The sequence below is a fragment of the Halyomorpha halys genome, unplaced genomic scaffold (genome assembly GCF_000696795.3).
Source record: "Halyomorpha halys isolate HHAL.00 unplaced genomic scaffold, Hhal_1.1 Scaffold91.1, whole genome shotgun sequence".
Taxonomy (NCBI): domain Eukaryota; kingdom Metazoa; phylum Arthropoda; class Insecta; order Hemiptera; family Pentatomidae; genus Halyomorpha; species Halyomorpha halys.
The window spans coordinates 1,025,271-1,041,861 of NW_027110755.1; the positions used below are offsets into that span (position 1 = coordinate 1,025,271).

The 16,591-nt window shown below is 28.8% G+C and overlaps 1 protein-coding gene across 1 annotated transcript in view; it reads right to left on the reverse strand.

Moving 5' to 3' along the window:
- Nucleotides 1-1,017: 1,017 nt before the first annotated feature.
- Nucleotides 1,018-16,591, reverse strand: part of LOC106677253 (probable ATP-dependent RNA helicase DDX10) — an 18,741-nt gene continuing 3,167 nt past the window's right edge. Inside the window, exons 3-14 of the mRNA XM_014415062.3 lie at nt 14,980-15,130; nt 13,108-13,229; nt 11,846-11,967; nt 11,227-11,428; nt 9,642-9,804; nt 9,330-9,513; nt 7,382-7,558; nt 4,478-4,650; nt 3,804-4,024; nt 3,303-3,398; nt 2,477-2,721; nt 1,018-1,228 (exon numbers count right to left, since the gene is read on the reverse strand). Of these exons, the coding sequence (XP_014270548.1) occupies nt 1,069-1,228; nt 2,477-2,721; nt 3,303-3,398; nt 3,804-4,024; nt 4,478-4,650; nt 7,382-7,558; nt 9,330-9,513; nt 9,642-9,804; nt 11,227-11,428; nt 11,846-11,967; nt 13,108-13,229; nt 14,980-15,130 (2,016 nt within the window). The 3' untranslated portion in view covers nt 1,018-1,068. The remainder of the gene's footprint in view (nt 1,229-2,476; nt 2,722-3,302; nt 3,399-3,803; nt 4,025-4,477; nt 4,651-7,381; nt 7,559-9,329; nt 9,514-9,641; nt 9,805-11,226; nt 11,429-11,845; nt 11,968-13,107; nt 13,230-14,979; nt 15,131-16,591) is intronic.

Genomic DNA, 16,591 nt, shown 5'->3' on the forward strand with positions numbered 1-16,591 from the left:
TCTGTGAACTTGTAAATAATAAATATCAATATAAGTTTGGGTAACTATGAATCTTTTGTTCATATTTTATGTATAAATAGTTTTTTTAATTATTTTTTAAATCAGTTAATGAAGCCAGACAAAAGCTGTTGAAATTATCCAAATTGTTATTCCTAAGGGATCAAGTGTCCCAAAATAAAGATTGATTTTTCATTTTATTATTTATCCTTCCAGTTTTTCTTTTTGTAACCAATAGCAAATTTTTAATATTTTGATATTTAAATTTTTAAAAAGTGTTTCATATTACACAACATTTAAAATCATTTGGTTTTTAGAACTTTTTGAAGGCACATTACTTTTATACTTGAATATTATAGCTGTTTCATTGCATATTCGGATATTATAGTTGTTTATTATTTCAAGTTTTTTGCTGTGTAAAAATCTGGGCTCTGGTGATAACCAAATGGCTTTGGAAAAGATATTCATTTAGAATTTACTAATTTCAATGCAATAAAACTACGTCCAAATTGACCTTATTTGAAATGGTATATGTATACTTTTTTTTTCGAGTTTAATATCCTGAAATACAGCATTTGTTATTTCTAAGACAAATGTTTATTTGAAAACTTTTTTCTTGTTTCTTAAGATATACATCAATATATTTTTTCAAAGTAATAACTGTAGAAAATAAAATTATAAATAAAAGAAAAGTTTTTCTGACAAACATTTGTCAAAACCTGTACAAGTAAAAACAGGTTGTTTTGAAATAATGATTACTATTCCAGGATCTTAAACTAAAATTCCTCATTTTAAATAATGTCAATTTGAAAATAGCTGCATTACTTGTTATTTATAATTATAATTTCTCCAATTATTACTTTGAAGAAATATACTAATTTGTGTCTTAAGAATCAAGATAGGATTTTGGAACGAAATATTGGATTTCTGAAACCTTTCTAAAGAGAGAGAGAGAGAGTATATGTTATGCTAATCTTAGGTTCCCAATGGGAAGAAAAATATCTCAAGAAGAAAACAAGCTTTAACCGTATTTACATATTTTATTTACAAAATATACAATAATAATTAATATTATTTTAAAGAAATTAATTTCAGAGCGAGATCTTCTGTTTCTCCCAGGGATAAGTCTATTTCACCTCCTGGCTCACTATTCTTATCAGTTTTTGGTCTTTTCTTTTTCTTTGAAACAGGCTTCTTACGGCTTTTGCTGATAACACTCTTCTCAGAAGATCTAAAAAATTATTTTTGAAATTAAACATTGTAAAATAAAATTAACTTCACAGTCAAATTAAAATAGAAAACAAAAATTTATATTAAAAAACTCAATTTGTGATAAATGAAAACTCAAATAAACTAAAAAAAAAAATTAGTTTTTATGTTGCTATAAAGTTGTAAGCAATTCATTTAAATTCGATAGAAGTGTGAAATGAAATGATAATAGACTATTTTAAATGAAGAAATGGAGAATATAACTAAAATATACCCCTATATAAACAATTGTCGAATTATGACCACTGGTGAATACCTTTACATGTAGATAACAGAAAACTTAAGGGTGTTACCTATTCCGTGGACAACAAAAAAATATAAGTAAATTAACAAGTTGAAAGCGGGGAAAGAACAGCAGAACTATATGTAAAAAAAGTTTAATAATAAGGAAAAAAAAAATATTTATAGAGAATGAAAAAGGAAACAAAAGAATTTTTATCAATTAATAAAACAATTAAAACTTATAGGTTGACTTAACCTTAATAACTATATTTACCTTATTATCTGAAAGAGTATAAAAGTGAATATAAAATAAAAACAAAATAAAATTTAGTTCAAACCCCACGTAGTCCTCCACTTCTATTGTTAATGGTCGTCTATTGAAGTAAAACACCATAATTTTGAAAAACAAAACATATGACAACATTTCTCACATGGTGATATTCCGGTTCAAACCATAAAGACAGAGGGCCTTTAAAATATTAACACTTCACATTGAACAATCGTAAGGTGTTCCAAAATGAAACAGTCACCTTCACAAAACCAAAACTCACTCGTCTGAACATACGAGTTCCCAGAATCAAAAACTGTCACCTTCACAAAACCAAAACTCACTCGTCTGAACATACGAGTTCCCAGAATCAAACTGTCGCCTTCACAAAAACAAAACCCACTCGTCTAAACATATCACTTGTGTTTTCATTCTTCCCCATAATCCCTTTTGTCTAACCAGATATCGCCAGTGTTTTTATCTTAATATCGCAAACATAACAACTCGAACTTGCAGAATAGTATCCAGATTGTCTTAGAAATGATAATTAGACATGTCCTAAGATTGAATAAAATATTGAGCCAAAAGAATGTTGAAAGTCAACAATGTCATAGATCATAAAATTAGAATTGATATCCTCTTAATTTTTAAACAGAATTAAATAATAAATCTTGCTATATTAAGTAAAATGTTTACACGCATAATTTAACTATTACTTACAGATTATCTATTTTAGGTACTTCCTCTTCTTCAGACTCTGACTTTTCAGGGTTGCCGTAAACATCATCTGGATTTGGAAGCCAAGATAGATCTGGTTCTGAGTTGGAATCCTCATCTGATGAGTCTTTCTCTACATCCTCATCTCTTTTCCTTTTACCCTTTTGCTTTAGTTTTCTCTCTTTTTTCTTTTGGCGGCCAAGCTCTGAATACAGTTTGCGATCATGAACATCCTCCTCTTCTAATGTCTTTGGAATAAAAAAGAAAGGAATAATTAAAAGACGATATTATCTTACAAAATTACATAGATGACGAAATTAAACATAATGTTCTCTAAAATTAACAAACATCGTAGTTTATGAAAACTTATTCATTAAGATCGTGAATAAATCAGTTACCATATCTTATATTATACTTACTTATAAATTAATATATATTCATAATTTATACACAATAATATTTATTCATTAACATCAACTAGTAGCTATGATTGTTCATAAGAAATGTAATGAAATGTATCTTATGATCTACAGGTGTAAATATGAGCCACTGAGAGCAAAAGTGATGTTCTATTCTTACCAGACTTCATTTTCATACACAAATCATTACTTAATTAATTACTGAATGAATTAAGTTCAAAGGCTTTTAAGTACTTGTCCACGCTCGGGGCTGACTGGTTTTAACAGAGAAAGCTGTCATTCAATAACAAAAACTTAACCAAACTTCTCATAAAATGTTAAATATTTCAAAACTTCATTTTTGACCTAACCATTTTTAATTCAATGGCCCCAATTGTAATAATATATCAATACAAAATATATAATTATACCTTCTTGGCTTCTTCCAAGTTAATGGCTGGACTTTGAGAAGCTTCAAAGCCTTGCCCTACTTCAGTCACCTTTTGTTTCATTTGGCTGACTATTTCCTATAAAATAATAAAAACTAGATCTTATATTTATATTAAAAAAAAAAAAAACAATACATAGAAATTTAATAACACAAATATCCGAGATATAATAGTGAAAACAATATATTTTTATATATAATATATATAAAGAGTATATTCTAGTGAGGATTTAAGTGCAATAAAAAATAGTTGTCAAAATATACTTAGATAACAAATACTTTAACTTTTGATAAAAAATCAAATTAAATTTCCAGATTAATTAAAAATTCAAATCAGTTTCTACACTTCTTCTTGTAAAATAAAATTTCAATAACATCATGTATGATAAATATAGAAAAAAATTGTGTTTATATCTCTTTCTTCCTCAAATCACCTTTCATCAATCAATCACAAAATTAGAATGAAAAAAAAAAAAAGAATTACCTTTCCATCATCAGTGAAAACAATTTTTTTATTTGGCAACAAGTTTTTCTTAAGAATCTTTTTAGCTAACTTGGCCTTAGTCAGGACTGCTTTAAACTTTGGCTTGGTTTCTTCTGCAACTTCATCATCAAGTGGCAAATCATCCCCCATCAGTTTTTCAAGTTCATGATCTCTACGCTTGATGGCAAACATTTCTGATTCACTATCGTCACTATCATCACCTGAAGGGAAATTCAGCTAATATAAATATTTGAAATAAATACAAGGAATTACATCTTGAAATAAAATTATTTAATTATAGGGAGTAAGTAGAAATAAATTTAGTTTATTTTTGATGCTGAAAATGTTTTCAACAGAGCCTGGTGTTCAACAGCATACTGAATCTAAAATATTCAATGTCAGTTGTTTGCATAATTATTTTTTTTAAATATACTATGGTTGGTTTTTTATAATATTAAATATAACCACATTTAAAGGAGAATAGTTGCTACATGACTTATTTTAGCAAGTTTTACTTTACCAAAATTCAACAATTACAGTTTTTAAAATCATAGCTAATACAAACATAGATAGACAACTCATGGTTTCCTTACTAGCTTTTAATTAGGGACAAGGCAGAATCTACTGAATTTTTGATACTTTATAAGAAAATAATATTAATAAAAAAAAAATACCATTAAAATTAAAATCCTTATCTTCTTCTTGGACATTTCCGATTTCAATAGTCTGGACATCCTCATCTTCCTCAGTTTGTTGGTTATCATTATCTTTGTTCTCTTTTTGTGATCCTTTCTTCTCCATTCTCTGAATAAAGCGCACCCTCGGAGCTGCTATTAAACCCAATGATCTAAAAAGATATTTGCTCACAATAACAAACAATTTAATACTAACATTGATAAAATTTTATTTTATAAGTTAGTAAAAATACAGATATAAATGGGTGATAATTAGTTTTAAATAATTAAAAAAGAAATAAACCAATATCTTTTGTTAAATTTGATAACCCTTCAGATAAAATTATAATATAAATTGCTTGTACCAGCTATTATATTAGAACAGTGGTCCACAGAGGTGGGCTGAGAGAACATTAGGGATGGGCCACGGGGGGATCTGAATCCTTACACATAATTTGTAAGGAATTGTTGTTAGTGTTATTGTTTACAGGCGTAAAACCTTTTGGTCATCAATGCCCAAAAAGAAGTTAAAAGTGTTTTATTTTTACCTTTCCTGATGTTTGAGTGTTAGTTGAAAGGTTTTAACAGGTAAACTTACCAAAAAAGTGCCTCAAAATATACTTTTAAACAAGCTAATTTTTAAAAACTTTCTTTAAGAGTCCTCTCTTTTCCTCTAGTTGGGAGTGTGGGCCATAATGATTCGATTTCTAGCTAATAGGTCCATAGACTTCTATGGGTTGGGAACCACTGTATGAGAGTTAAGTAAAAGGTAATTGAACGAACGATAAATCATAAATAATAAATTTTTTTGACAATAAAATTTATCTTTTCCTTCTTACTTTAAAATTATTTTGGGTCATTTAAAATGAATCTTGATAGTTCCACTCTGGTTACATAAGGCCCGCAGTCATCTCTAGGTAACTTTTTTTTCTTCTGGTATATATATTATGGTGGAGTATCTATCCTGCTTGTCACCAAACTATTATAGCAAAAGCAGAGTGGGAAGATTCATTCCATGGGTCTAACACCAAATAAATTTCAACCTGCCCAGGCCGGATTCGAACTGGTGCCTGCTTCTAACTTAAGAACCCCACACTGGTCTCCCATCTGAGTTTTGGCCATCATATACCTCTACCTTGGTGGATGTTTCCTTCAAGGATTCATTTTGTGGTATCATCCATATTCCTCATGGCAACATCCAACCCAGTGAATATGTTGAGACTTATCCAACTTTGTCATATCCATGATGGTTAAGTTGACTACAGTCGTAAGCTCCATTTCCTTGAATAGATCTCAATTCTGCCAGTTTCTTAATCCTTATTCACTGCATAATTTTCCTTTCAAATATGTTGTTCCTTTCATTGGCCTTGGAATGGGACCAGGTTTGTAGCCATAAAAAGACAGTATGAGTCTATGTCTTACTAAGCCCAGAGATAAGTCTGCTTTGAGGCCCCTATAGCACTTACATACATCCACAGATGTACAAAACTTAAGGTTGATCAGAGTCAGCATTTTATATTCACGCCTCTTTCAACTAATTTGTTTATTTTACACAAATATCTATTTAATGATATATCCTGTTGAAAGCGATAAATGAGTGGAGTAACTCGGTGAGCAAACGACTCTATTCTTAACTCATGAACAAAAGGCAGATTGTTTTCAAGGAAAACTTCTTCCTCAGATATTTCAATGATTAGTGCTCTTTCACTGTTAACTACCAATGCTATAATGGACCTCTGAAGAAATTTCTACCTGAAAATGACCTGCCCCTCTCATGGAATGCAAGAGAGATCATTTTACCCCAGGAAAACTTTTTTAATGGCTATATTCACACTCCATGCGTGGCATCCAGGCTATGAACATTTCAAGAATTAAATTATGACTACATCCAAAGAAGCCAATTAGTTCAGTATTTGCTCTCTGGAAAGAAAAGATCCATGGGCTGGCCTTACGTTAGCAATGGCTGCTTCTTTGAAATCTTCTTGTAATAAAAATTAAAGTTGATCTTATCACATTTTGGCTTCTAATCTCAAATTACAATTGTATGTTTGAGCTAAGGCAGGAGTGCATCAATTCATCTTTTTATGCGTGAACTATTCTCTCAGAAGTATTTCAAAACTATCGCAGTTATAAAATCATTCACTCCCATTGGAATCATTATCCCAGAATTGATTCAAAACTATTCCTATAATAAAATTGTTCACTCCCAAGATAAAGGCCATTTTCTAAGAGACTCTTATTGGGCCTGTAAGAAAAATGGATGAGTGTGTGAAGAGTGTGACCTAAGACACGGTGACCCAATAGCCCACTTCTGTTTAACATTGCTGTACAAGCAATCATAAATAGAGCAGGAATAAGTCAGGAAGGAACAGTATTCACAAAGATGACCTAAGTTCTGGCCTATGCAGACGACGCCGTCATCATCATCATCGGTAGATCCCTGCAGAGCATTAGGACAGCTTTCGAAGCGAAAAAGATAGATCTGCATATTAATAAGGGAAAAACCAAGATTATGCTGTTGGGTAACCAATCATATTCTATATGAAATCAAATTTGTCAAACTTATACCAAATAAAATAACTGTTTTTTGTTTTTTTTAAAGAAAAATTAGTTTTGTCTGTTTCTGTGAACAAAAGTAACTAAATAATTAGATTTGTTTTTCTATTCAAACTGGATTTAAAAATAATGTTTCTATAATTTGTGATTAATCAATATTATGAGTAAGCAATCAAGGAAACAAATAAATAAAATTAAAATAGTCTTTGAAAAATATTTCAAATGATCTCTATTCTTAAATCGATTTTAAGGAATCATTGAAAATTATTTAAAACAAACAGTATAGTATCTGTGTGATAAAAGTATCACTCATAATATTGTACATGATACCAATAGTCATCCAGTTACCTTGCAAACTTGTAAGAGTCAACAGATTTGACATCAAACACTGTTTTGTCCCGCATGAGAAACAGTGACTTGAAGTATGACACAAAAGCCCGTTGTGCGGAGGCCTTTAATTCGTTGCTCTTAGCTACAAACAGCTCCAGCTTTGCCTGCGGTGATATTATCTGTTCTGGATTCACTCTAGAGTCAAAATGCAAAAAAACAAATTTTACAATGAAAATCATTTTAAATTAAATATGATATATTTTTTTTAAAAATAATAAATAATGCAAACAATTTATAATAAAATATAGATGAGCTAAAATAAAATACTCCAGAAAACATGAGTGAAAGTTTTTTAAAATAATTTACTTAACAGAATCAATAGAGCATTTAAATACCTAAATTAGACGCAGATCTTAAATTAGGGACATGACCTAGATGGAAAACTTATGATACAGATAATATGGTCCATAAAGCAGCAGGAGTGGAATTAATCGAGCAAAAATAGAGAACCAAAGGTGAAAAAGAGAGAAATTAAAAAAAAAAAAAAAATAGGAGAAAGGATGAAATCAGAACAATCTTAAATCTGGCTGCACTAAAACAGTTTTAACTATGATTTCTGAAATCTCTGAAACTATGATTATGAAAAAAGTTTAACCTCAAATCTAGAGTAAAACTTTATTGAGCAACAATACTGATGAGGCTGGTTATACTGAGTTAGTTTTTTTTGTTTTTTAGTTTTTTAATTAGTAGCTCAAACAATGATGAATAAAATAGTGTTTTGTCCTTGGCACTTTTTATCCAATACTTTGGATTACGTAATGACTTTTAACTTTTCTAATAACTTTATATATACATATTATCTCTTCTGAGTTAATAAATTTGAGAAAAGCCTAATAATTTATTATTATTTTTACTATTAAGTTATTTATATAATAAGCATATTGGTGTAATGTCATGGTAAGTATATTATTTATTTATCATAATACAAAATTAAAACATCAAATTCAGTTGTGATAAAGCATAAGAAGTAAAGAATTATTAGAAGGGATACATATTACCAAAACAAACAAAATAATAATAGTAAACTATAAAACAACAAATAGGATTTTCAGAAGTCACTATGGCAATATTAAAAATAAAATCAAAAGATTTTTATCATAACAATAAAAAGTGATTACAGTATTTCATCTCAAAGAATAACATATTTAAATTTATAAAAGCTTTTATTATTCACTAATATTTATTAAAACTGGCAGGAAACATATCTTAAAGTTAACTAACTTAGGATTTTGTTGATAACACAGTAAAGTTAAACTTTACACAAAAAACAGGTTGTTGGGATACTACAGTTTTATTGTTGCTCGTGAACAAACCTAAGTTAACTAAATCTTAGTTATAGCAGAGACTAAAGCAATCAGCACTTAATGTAATTATGCGGAGAATGACACTTTTCTCATTGAAGTATGACATAAATAATTAACGCTTTTAGATTTCTGTTTTTTTTTTTCAGTCCAAGAAGAACCAAAAACATTTATTTATGAAACAAACCTGTCCACCAAATTTGAAGAAGGTGAAATTGGAGAGCTAGTTGCGGATAACAAAAAAGCAAGCATGTTAAACATAATGTTTCTTTACAGCTTATATGAACTTGAAAATGGATCTTATAGAAGTTTGAAAGGTTGTTCAGACTGTATAATAAATTGCAAAGAATTTTGAAGAGAGTTATTAATCTTTACCAGAAAAATTAAACAACAAATAATAATAACAAAGAAACCCTTAGAAGAAAAATTTATTGCTTATCTGATGACAACTTATTTATTTACATTCTGTTAATAAAAAAAAAAAAATGTTTTTCTGAAACTCTATAAATACTATATTAGTATTTTAGGCCATCTTATTTTTACACCTTCAGGAGGAATAAATAAGATAGATTTTAATATTTAATTTTTTTAAGACAAAAACTTACTTGATTTCAGATATTGGAATCTTGCTGCTTCCTAGTTTTTCTATGATGGCGCTTTCCTTTGGGGAGACTAGAAGAAGACTTTCCCCAGTGCGTGTGTATCTTGCAGTACGGCCAACACGATGGACATATGCATCTACGTCTTCAGGGCAGTCTCCCTGTACCACCCAGTCAACACTAGGAAAGTCTACAAATTGAGGAAATTCATTATCCTGACTTTATATATATACATATATCAATAATTAAAACATTATAGTGTAAAAATACATCCAGACTTAAATTTTGTAATCCTTGAAGACCTTCTTTAATACATACCTAGCCCTCTGGCAGCAATATCAGTCGCAAGTAGTACAGCATACTCTTTCCTGCAAAATGTATGATATATTTCCATTCTTTTCAGCTGGTGCATTTTTCCTTGAAGGGCCATGACTGGATTTCTAGGTCTAAGCTTCTTGAAAACTTCATGAAAATATTTCACCTAAACATGAACAGTTATAACAATGTGTAAAAAAATAAAACAATAGAAAATTTTTATCAAAATTAATCCATATCATGGAAAATTATGCTGAATTTTTTTTTTCATTAGCTAAAGTTAAACTTAAAAATTGAGTACAAACAATGTAAGCAAATTTAGAAGTGTCACAACTTTTCTAATTCGATGCACTCACTAAACATTTTTTCAAAAAGAAATTACATACCCAATGATTACATAAATAGTACACTTTAAATATGATATTTTAAAAATAAATAATTAATTTAAGGTAATTCTTTAATTAATCCTTATTATAATAATATAAAAAATATTATTTTCAATTCATAATTTTTCAAAACTAAAATTATTGAAATAAGTAAGTAATTTTGTTAATTCTAAACATTTAATCAGTAGTTAATATTGATTGATACGAGACATATAGTACATTCAATAAAAAAAAAAGTAATAAAAACTGAAGAAATTTAGAAATGAGTACTGTTAGTATCTGATTTTATACAATGGTACTTAAGGGTTTCCTAAAAAGATAATCAATTAAAATTCAAGAGGTTTCACATTGGCACAATCATATAAACTATAGTACAACCCTCCTTATTCATTGTTGTAGACTTTGATACATAAAAAAATAGATTATAATATTGTAGATTTACTAGAAATGGAAATAATCATTCAGAAAGTGATCTTACACATACCTAAATTTAGTAGTATTAAGTTATGGATATCGTCTGGCAGAGAACCAACAAGATCAATATAACTTCATTCCAAAAATTAAAACAAACTGATGAACATGATTCATGTGGTAAATTATTATTCAGTAATGATAAATAGGTAATATAGAACAGTGAAACCAATCACAAGACTGATTCACACTGGCTACCAAAAGATTGTAATAGTCAAATATTATTACCAATATATGCATGACTTATCCATGATAAAGGAGGGAAATAAATTAAATTATGTTAAACTCATGAACAAAAAACAAGTAAGTGAATCATAATTTAAGAAATAGTTATGTTTTGTTCAACATTTGAAATTGTAAAAATCAATAGGATAAATTTAAAGAAGATTGAAAGATATTCTAAAAAATGATGAAGTAGAAATTGGCCAATAAGTTAAAATCCACAAGAGTGCTACCTATTGTAATATTTAGCAATGAACTGCTATGAGAGACAATGTTCAGTAATTGTATGGAACTGAACATAACAACAGAGCTTATTGGAGAACATATCTGTGCTTCTATGAACAGCAGAAATTATATGCAAATTTCTGAAAATATATTTAATAAGTCTAACTCTAGACTTAGGTCTGGGTAAGTGAATACATCCAGCAATTGCTGTGGAAGTGTAACATTTGTAAATAATATTGTTATGTCTAATGTTTTTCCCCTATAAGTTTTAAATTTAAACTAACCTGATTGCATGTTGACAAAAAAATCATTATCTTCTGCCTTGAATGGGCTTTGATGAATGACCATAGAATAGGCATCTTTTCATGTGCTTCACAGACAATGAAGCTTTGCGTGAGACCATCAGGGGTTTTGAACTTCTCATGCTCGTGGACGGCTACATATTCTGGATCTGTTAAGCTAAGCCTTGCCAAGTCACTAACTTTCCTAAAAGTAAGCAAATCTTTAATATTTACTAAGTAGGCATCATAGTTACTTCCAGGGGAACATGCAGTAAATTAAATACAACAATGATGAGCTAAATTTTGATAACTAATAAATAAATTTTGAGCACCCACTGATTTATTGCTTTTAAAATGTATTGTTATTTAATCTTATACCTAATAATATTTTATTTTGTGATATATTTTCAACTTAATAAGACCATTAGGTCTGTATGGTTTTTAAACAATAAAGAATAAATTATAAAATAATGAAAAAAAAAAACAATGGCAAAGTAGTCTACAACTAATTCAAATTTAAAGTTCCTTAGTTTTAAATTTTTTTGTAAATTTAAAAATAGTAACTATCTTTTAAAACGAATCAATTAACTAGTTAAAACAAGGCGATGGGAGAAAAAATTACTTGGTTTGTGTGGCAGAGAACAACAAAGTCTGCCTTTGAGAAGGTAGGTTCTCTATGATGGAGTTCATGGCCTTCTCAAAACCCAAATCCAGACATCTGTCAGCCTCGTCCAGCACCAGCACCTACAATCAAATTTCTTAAATCTGTTTCTATAACAAAAATGGGGGAGGAGGGAGACCCAGTAAGATGAGCTACTATTTCCAGGTTTGAATCTAGCTGAGGCAGATAATTATTTATTCCCTTAAATCAGCAGTGAGTCAATCCTAAGGGTTCAGGAGCTCTCCTGGGCCACTCCCAGCCTCTACAAAGTGGGAGCCTTTAATCAGGGGAAAAAAACTTGCGGTTGTTGGAGCATGATGTTGAACAAATCACCTACTTACACAACCGTTGTTCCAGGAACAGTACCTAGCTCAAAGTACTGAGCTCCTGACCCTTCATGTGCTGTCAATGTACATACATTACAAAAAACATGCTAACTTATATAAATACACTTGATTAATATTTTAGATGATCAGTTCTTTTTTGAAAATAAATCATCACAGTCATTAAATTCATCATCAGTAATAGTTATATACACTGATACTCTGTTCCAAGACAACAGTAAATAAGATATCCTAAACAAATCTGACGTTTTTCAGTGATATTCAATGCCATATTGGATTTTCAAAAAAGCCAAAATTTTATTTACAATTAGACATTTTAAGCTTTGTATTAATACTTGAAATCTAATAAAAGTTTGAATCCTAATTTTGGATTGAGGGTAAAGACTTGACAATGAATTCTCCAAAACTCATAAATTATTTTTAAAAAAAATAATTTTCTTCCATACCAACCCAAATGGAGAGTCAATTCAAAAAAAATCTGTACAATTTATACCTAATTGTACATAACAAACATGTGGTTTATGAGAATTTACTAAGTTAAAAATTATATCAGCAATTTAAAACTGTACTAAAGAAAAATTTAAGTAAAAAAATCATTGAAACTGTAACGCCCACAAGGATCAATGTACAGAATTAAACTAATTTGAATCAATTTTAATATACTAATAAATAATACATTATGATAAAATACTTATAAAATAGATAAAATTAAAATGTCATATTTTTAATAATTAACAGATATCGGAAAACATGAAATAAAATAAACTAAACTAATTTAAAACTAAAAGTATAGATGAATCACAGAACAATATTATTTTTAAATCAAGTGAAAACTTATACATAATTTATAAAAATAAACATTAAATAATTATTAGTTACCTGCATGTTGACACAGTCAAAAAGAGGGTTCTCATCCATGTGCTGGAGCAGCCGACCCGGAGTGCAAATAACGATGTTTACTTGATGCATTCTACTTCTCTCAAACTTGAGGTCTTTCCCACCTGAAATATTCCAGGTTTCAATACATTATATAAAAGACCTTAGGTATAATATTGTTTCAATACATTACATCAAAAACTTTCAGTATAATATTAATCACAAATAAGTAAAGTATTGCTCATAATAAGTAGTTTCCATATAGCAGGGACTTCAGGCTTTAAGTTATGATTTCAAATGTAAATTAAATATAAAATAATGATATAATAATGATGAGTTGAACCTAATGAATTAACCAAACCTGCTTTGCTACCATTAGTTTTAAGTAATTATAATGATAATAATATAATGAATTATGGTTTAATTGCACTTAACCTGAGAAAAAGTTGATGAATTCACAATTATTTCAGAAACAAAAAAAAAAATGGCAAAATGGAAAAGCTAAGTCTCTGCATGGAAGATTTTATAGCCAAGTTAATGAAACCTCCACTGAAAAAGAAAGATCAGTTGAATGGTTAAAATCTGGAAGGCTATTTTCTGAGACAGAAGGGTTGGTAGTTGTTATTTAAGACCAGGTTATTGCTACTCATTCATACGGAAGGCATGTTCTAAAGGACACTACAATATCAAACAAGTGCCAGTAGTACCCTATGTGATATTAGATGTACAGACCTCATATTATAAGTATAATCCAAGTAAGATACTTCAAAAGGCCCAATCAAGCTGTATTGGAACAAATCTATAATTACAGACCACACTGTTTATCATAATAAACCAGATTTACTCATCATTAATAAGAAAAAGAAGAAAGCTAGGATTATTGATATTGTGATTCTTGACAACATCTCACCTTTGGGTAAGAAGCTCCAAAAATATCAGCTGAAGGTCAAACTAAAGGAGTTATACCATTTGGAATGCGTAGTATTGATGCCAATTATAATATCGAAGAATGGATTGATTCTGAAATCAACAGTGATAGGCACAGAAGAGTTGCCATTTGATGTGCTCAGAGAGGCCGAACATGCAGTTCTATTTGATACTTCTCGAATCATGAGGAAATCTTTAACAAAACTGATCCTTTAAAGATATAAAAAATTAACCTCAGATCGATAGTGAGCTCTCAGTTGATTGATTAAGGAAAGGGCAATTCTTTGGGCGGCCGAAGGATTTAGAATAACAATTCAGGAACAAGTGATCGGAACAAGGGCATATTCTGAAAAAGAAATGAATGTCGCCTTTGCTCTAGGATGCATAAATCTATCCAACAAGTGGCAAATGGTTGCAAGACTTTAGCTGGGAGAGGCTATTTAATGAGGCATAATAATGTTTTGTCTCCCATTATCTTCAAGATGATTCAATTGTTTGAATTTTTTGATTAGATCAATATCTATCGATATAGAATCAAGAGTCATCTTGAAAAATGTCTGATATTTATAAGTGCTTTTTTTCCTCTACACCATATATTTGTGGCTCTTCGCTAGTTAAAAAAGAGCCGGATGAAAGAGGTACTTCTCTTAGAATAACCAGTAACATTATTATCAATACAGGATTGCCTTTAAGTTATTCTTATTAATAATTCTGTCATCTCATGTTCCTGTAAAATTACATATCTATTTCACTAATAGTTGTGAATTTAAAAATAATGAAGACATACATAATTTAAAAATAACTAAACTACAAGGAATATTAATCATTACATATTATGACAGGATACAGATATTTTCCATCAACTGATAAAAGAATGGAAAATATCATACATTATAAAATTGATTCACAAAGAAAATAAAACTGCACAAAATATGACTGCTTACTTACCAATGATGAGTCCAGCAGAAAATTCATGATATTTTCCAACTTTGACAAGGGTTTCATAAATCTGCAGAGCCAATTCTCGAGTTGGGGTGATAATAAGTGCTCCAACACCATCAAGGCTTGACCATTTCTGACGGAATAAGATCTCTAACACCTGAAGAGTTTTATAATAAAATCAACTTGTTTCATTCTATGACCTATACTTTTTTTAAAAATTTTATAATGGCCTAAAGGTCAAAAAATTAGAATAAAAATAAACTGTTTTTAATAGATATATTTATTCTATTCTTGTAATTTTAAATTTTTTTTTAATAAAATCAAAAATAGACCAACAATGAAGAATGTTATATATAAAAAAAACCTTCTGTTAACTGAAGTATCACTTTTTAATTTAAAAACATTACTTAATTATTTTAAAAAATTAAACATTGCCATAAATATTTATAAAATACCAAATGAATACATAAGATTTCATCCATAAATGTACAACTTATTACTATATAACTTTAGGAGGGTCTCTTTTAAGTTTCAATGCCAATTATCATTACAAAACAGTCTGCTATCAAATTGTAATGGGATCTCATTTTAATAAGCAATTAATAATAAATAAGTCTATAAACTAATGTCTACAAATCAAGAGATTAATTTTAATTTTTTTAACTTTTAATTCATATACTTTCTTATTAAAAAAATCCCTGCAGTGTGTAACAGAATTTGTTGATGTTGTATAGAGACTAAGGAAAACTTTGTATTAGAAGTTTTTGTATTTTTTTAAGTAGATGAATTATAATCAGTACTAAAACCAAACTACATAATGCAATTAACCAGCTCTGTTAGGAATTACCTTAAGCTATATTTTGAATTATATTCCATAAAACTGTAATTTGTTATATATATATATATATATATATATATATATATATATATACATAAACTTAACAAACATCAGATTAGGATCACTATAATGTTTATGATTCTAAGAATTATTTTTACCAAATCAAGATAATTGATCATTATTACTGTAAAAATAAAACATGTTCATAATAAGGTTACATCCATTAGTACAAAAGAATTTTTATTCTTATAGTATAAAGCTAGAGGCATATTGCCAATTACCCATGCCCCTCCTGTAACTCTGCCAATGACAACTAAACTGGTCAATGGAATCAGTTTTTTTTTTTTTTTTGTTTTTTAGTAAGTCTAAAGTTGGAATAGCACTGCTATTAAAAGTCAAATTAACAGGTTACTTCACAGTGAATCAGAGAATATGCTCTCATAATAGTCACAGAAAGTTATAGCTGTTTTAACTTAATGATTGATTAAGAAGTCAAAATTCCATGTTACGAATTGAAATTAATCACTTTTCAATTTTTTTTAAATCAGGCACTAATATATATAATATATGCTGCATAATTTTCATGTTAGAATATTGTCTAAGTTCTGTTCATTATTACTTAAGATTCTTAAACTTTTGTAAGTAAAGCTTTTAATGGGTATCCATTCAGACTTCTTACATTTATTTCTTAAACAGAAAAAAAAAAAAAATGACTTCTGTATAGTGTCAAGATTATAATTTTTGAACCCAAAAACTAAGAAAACCATGTGTATATATATA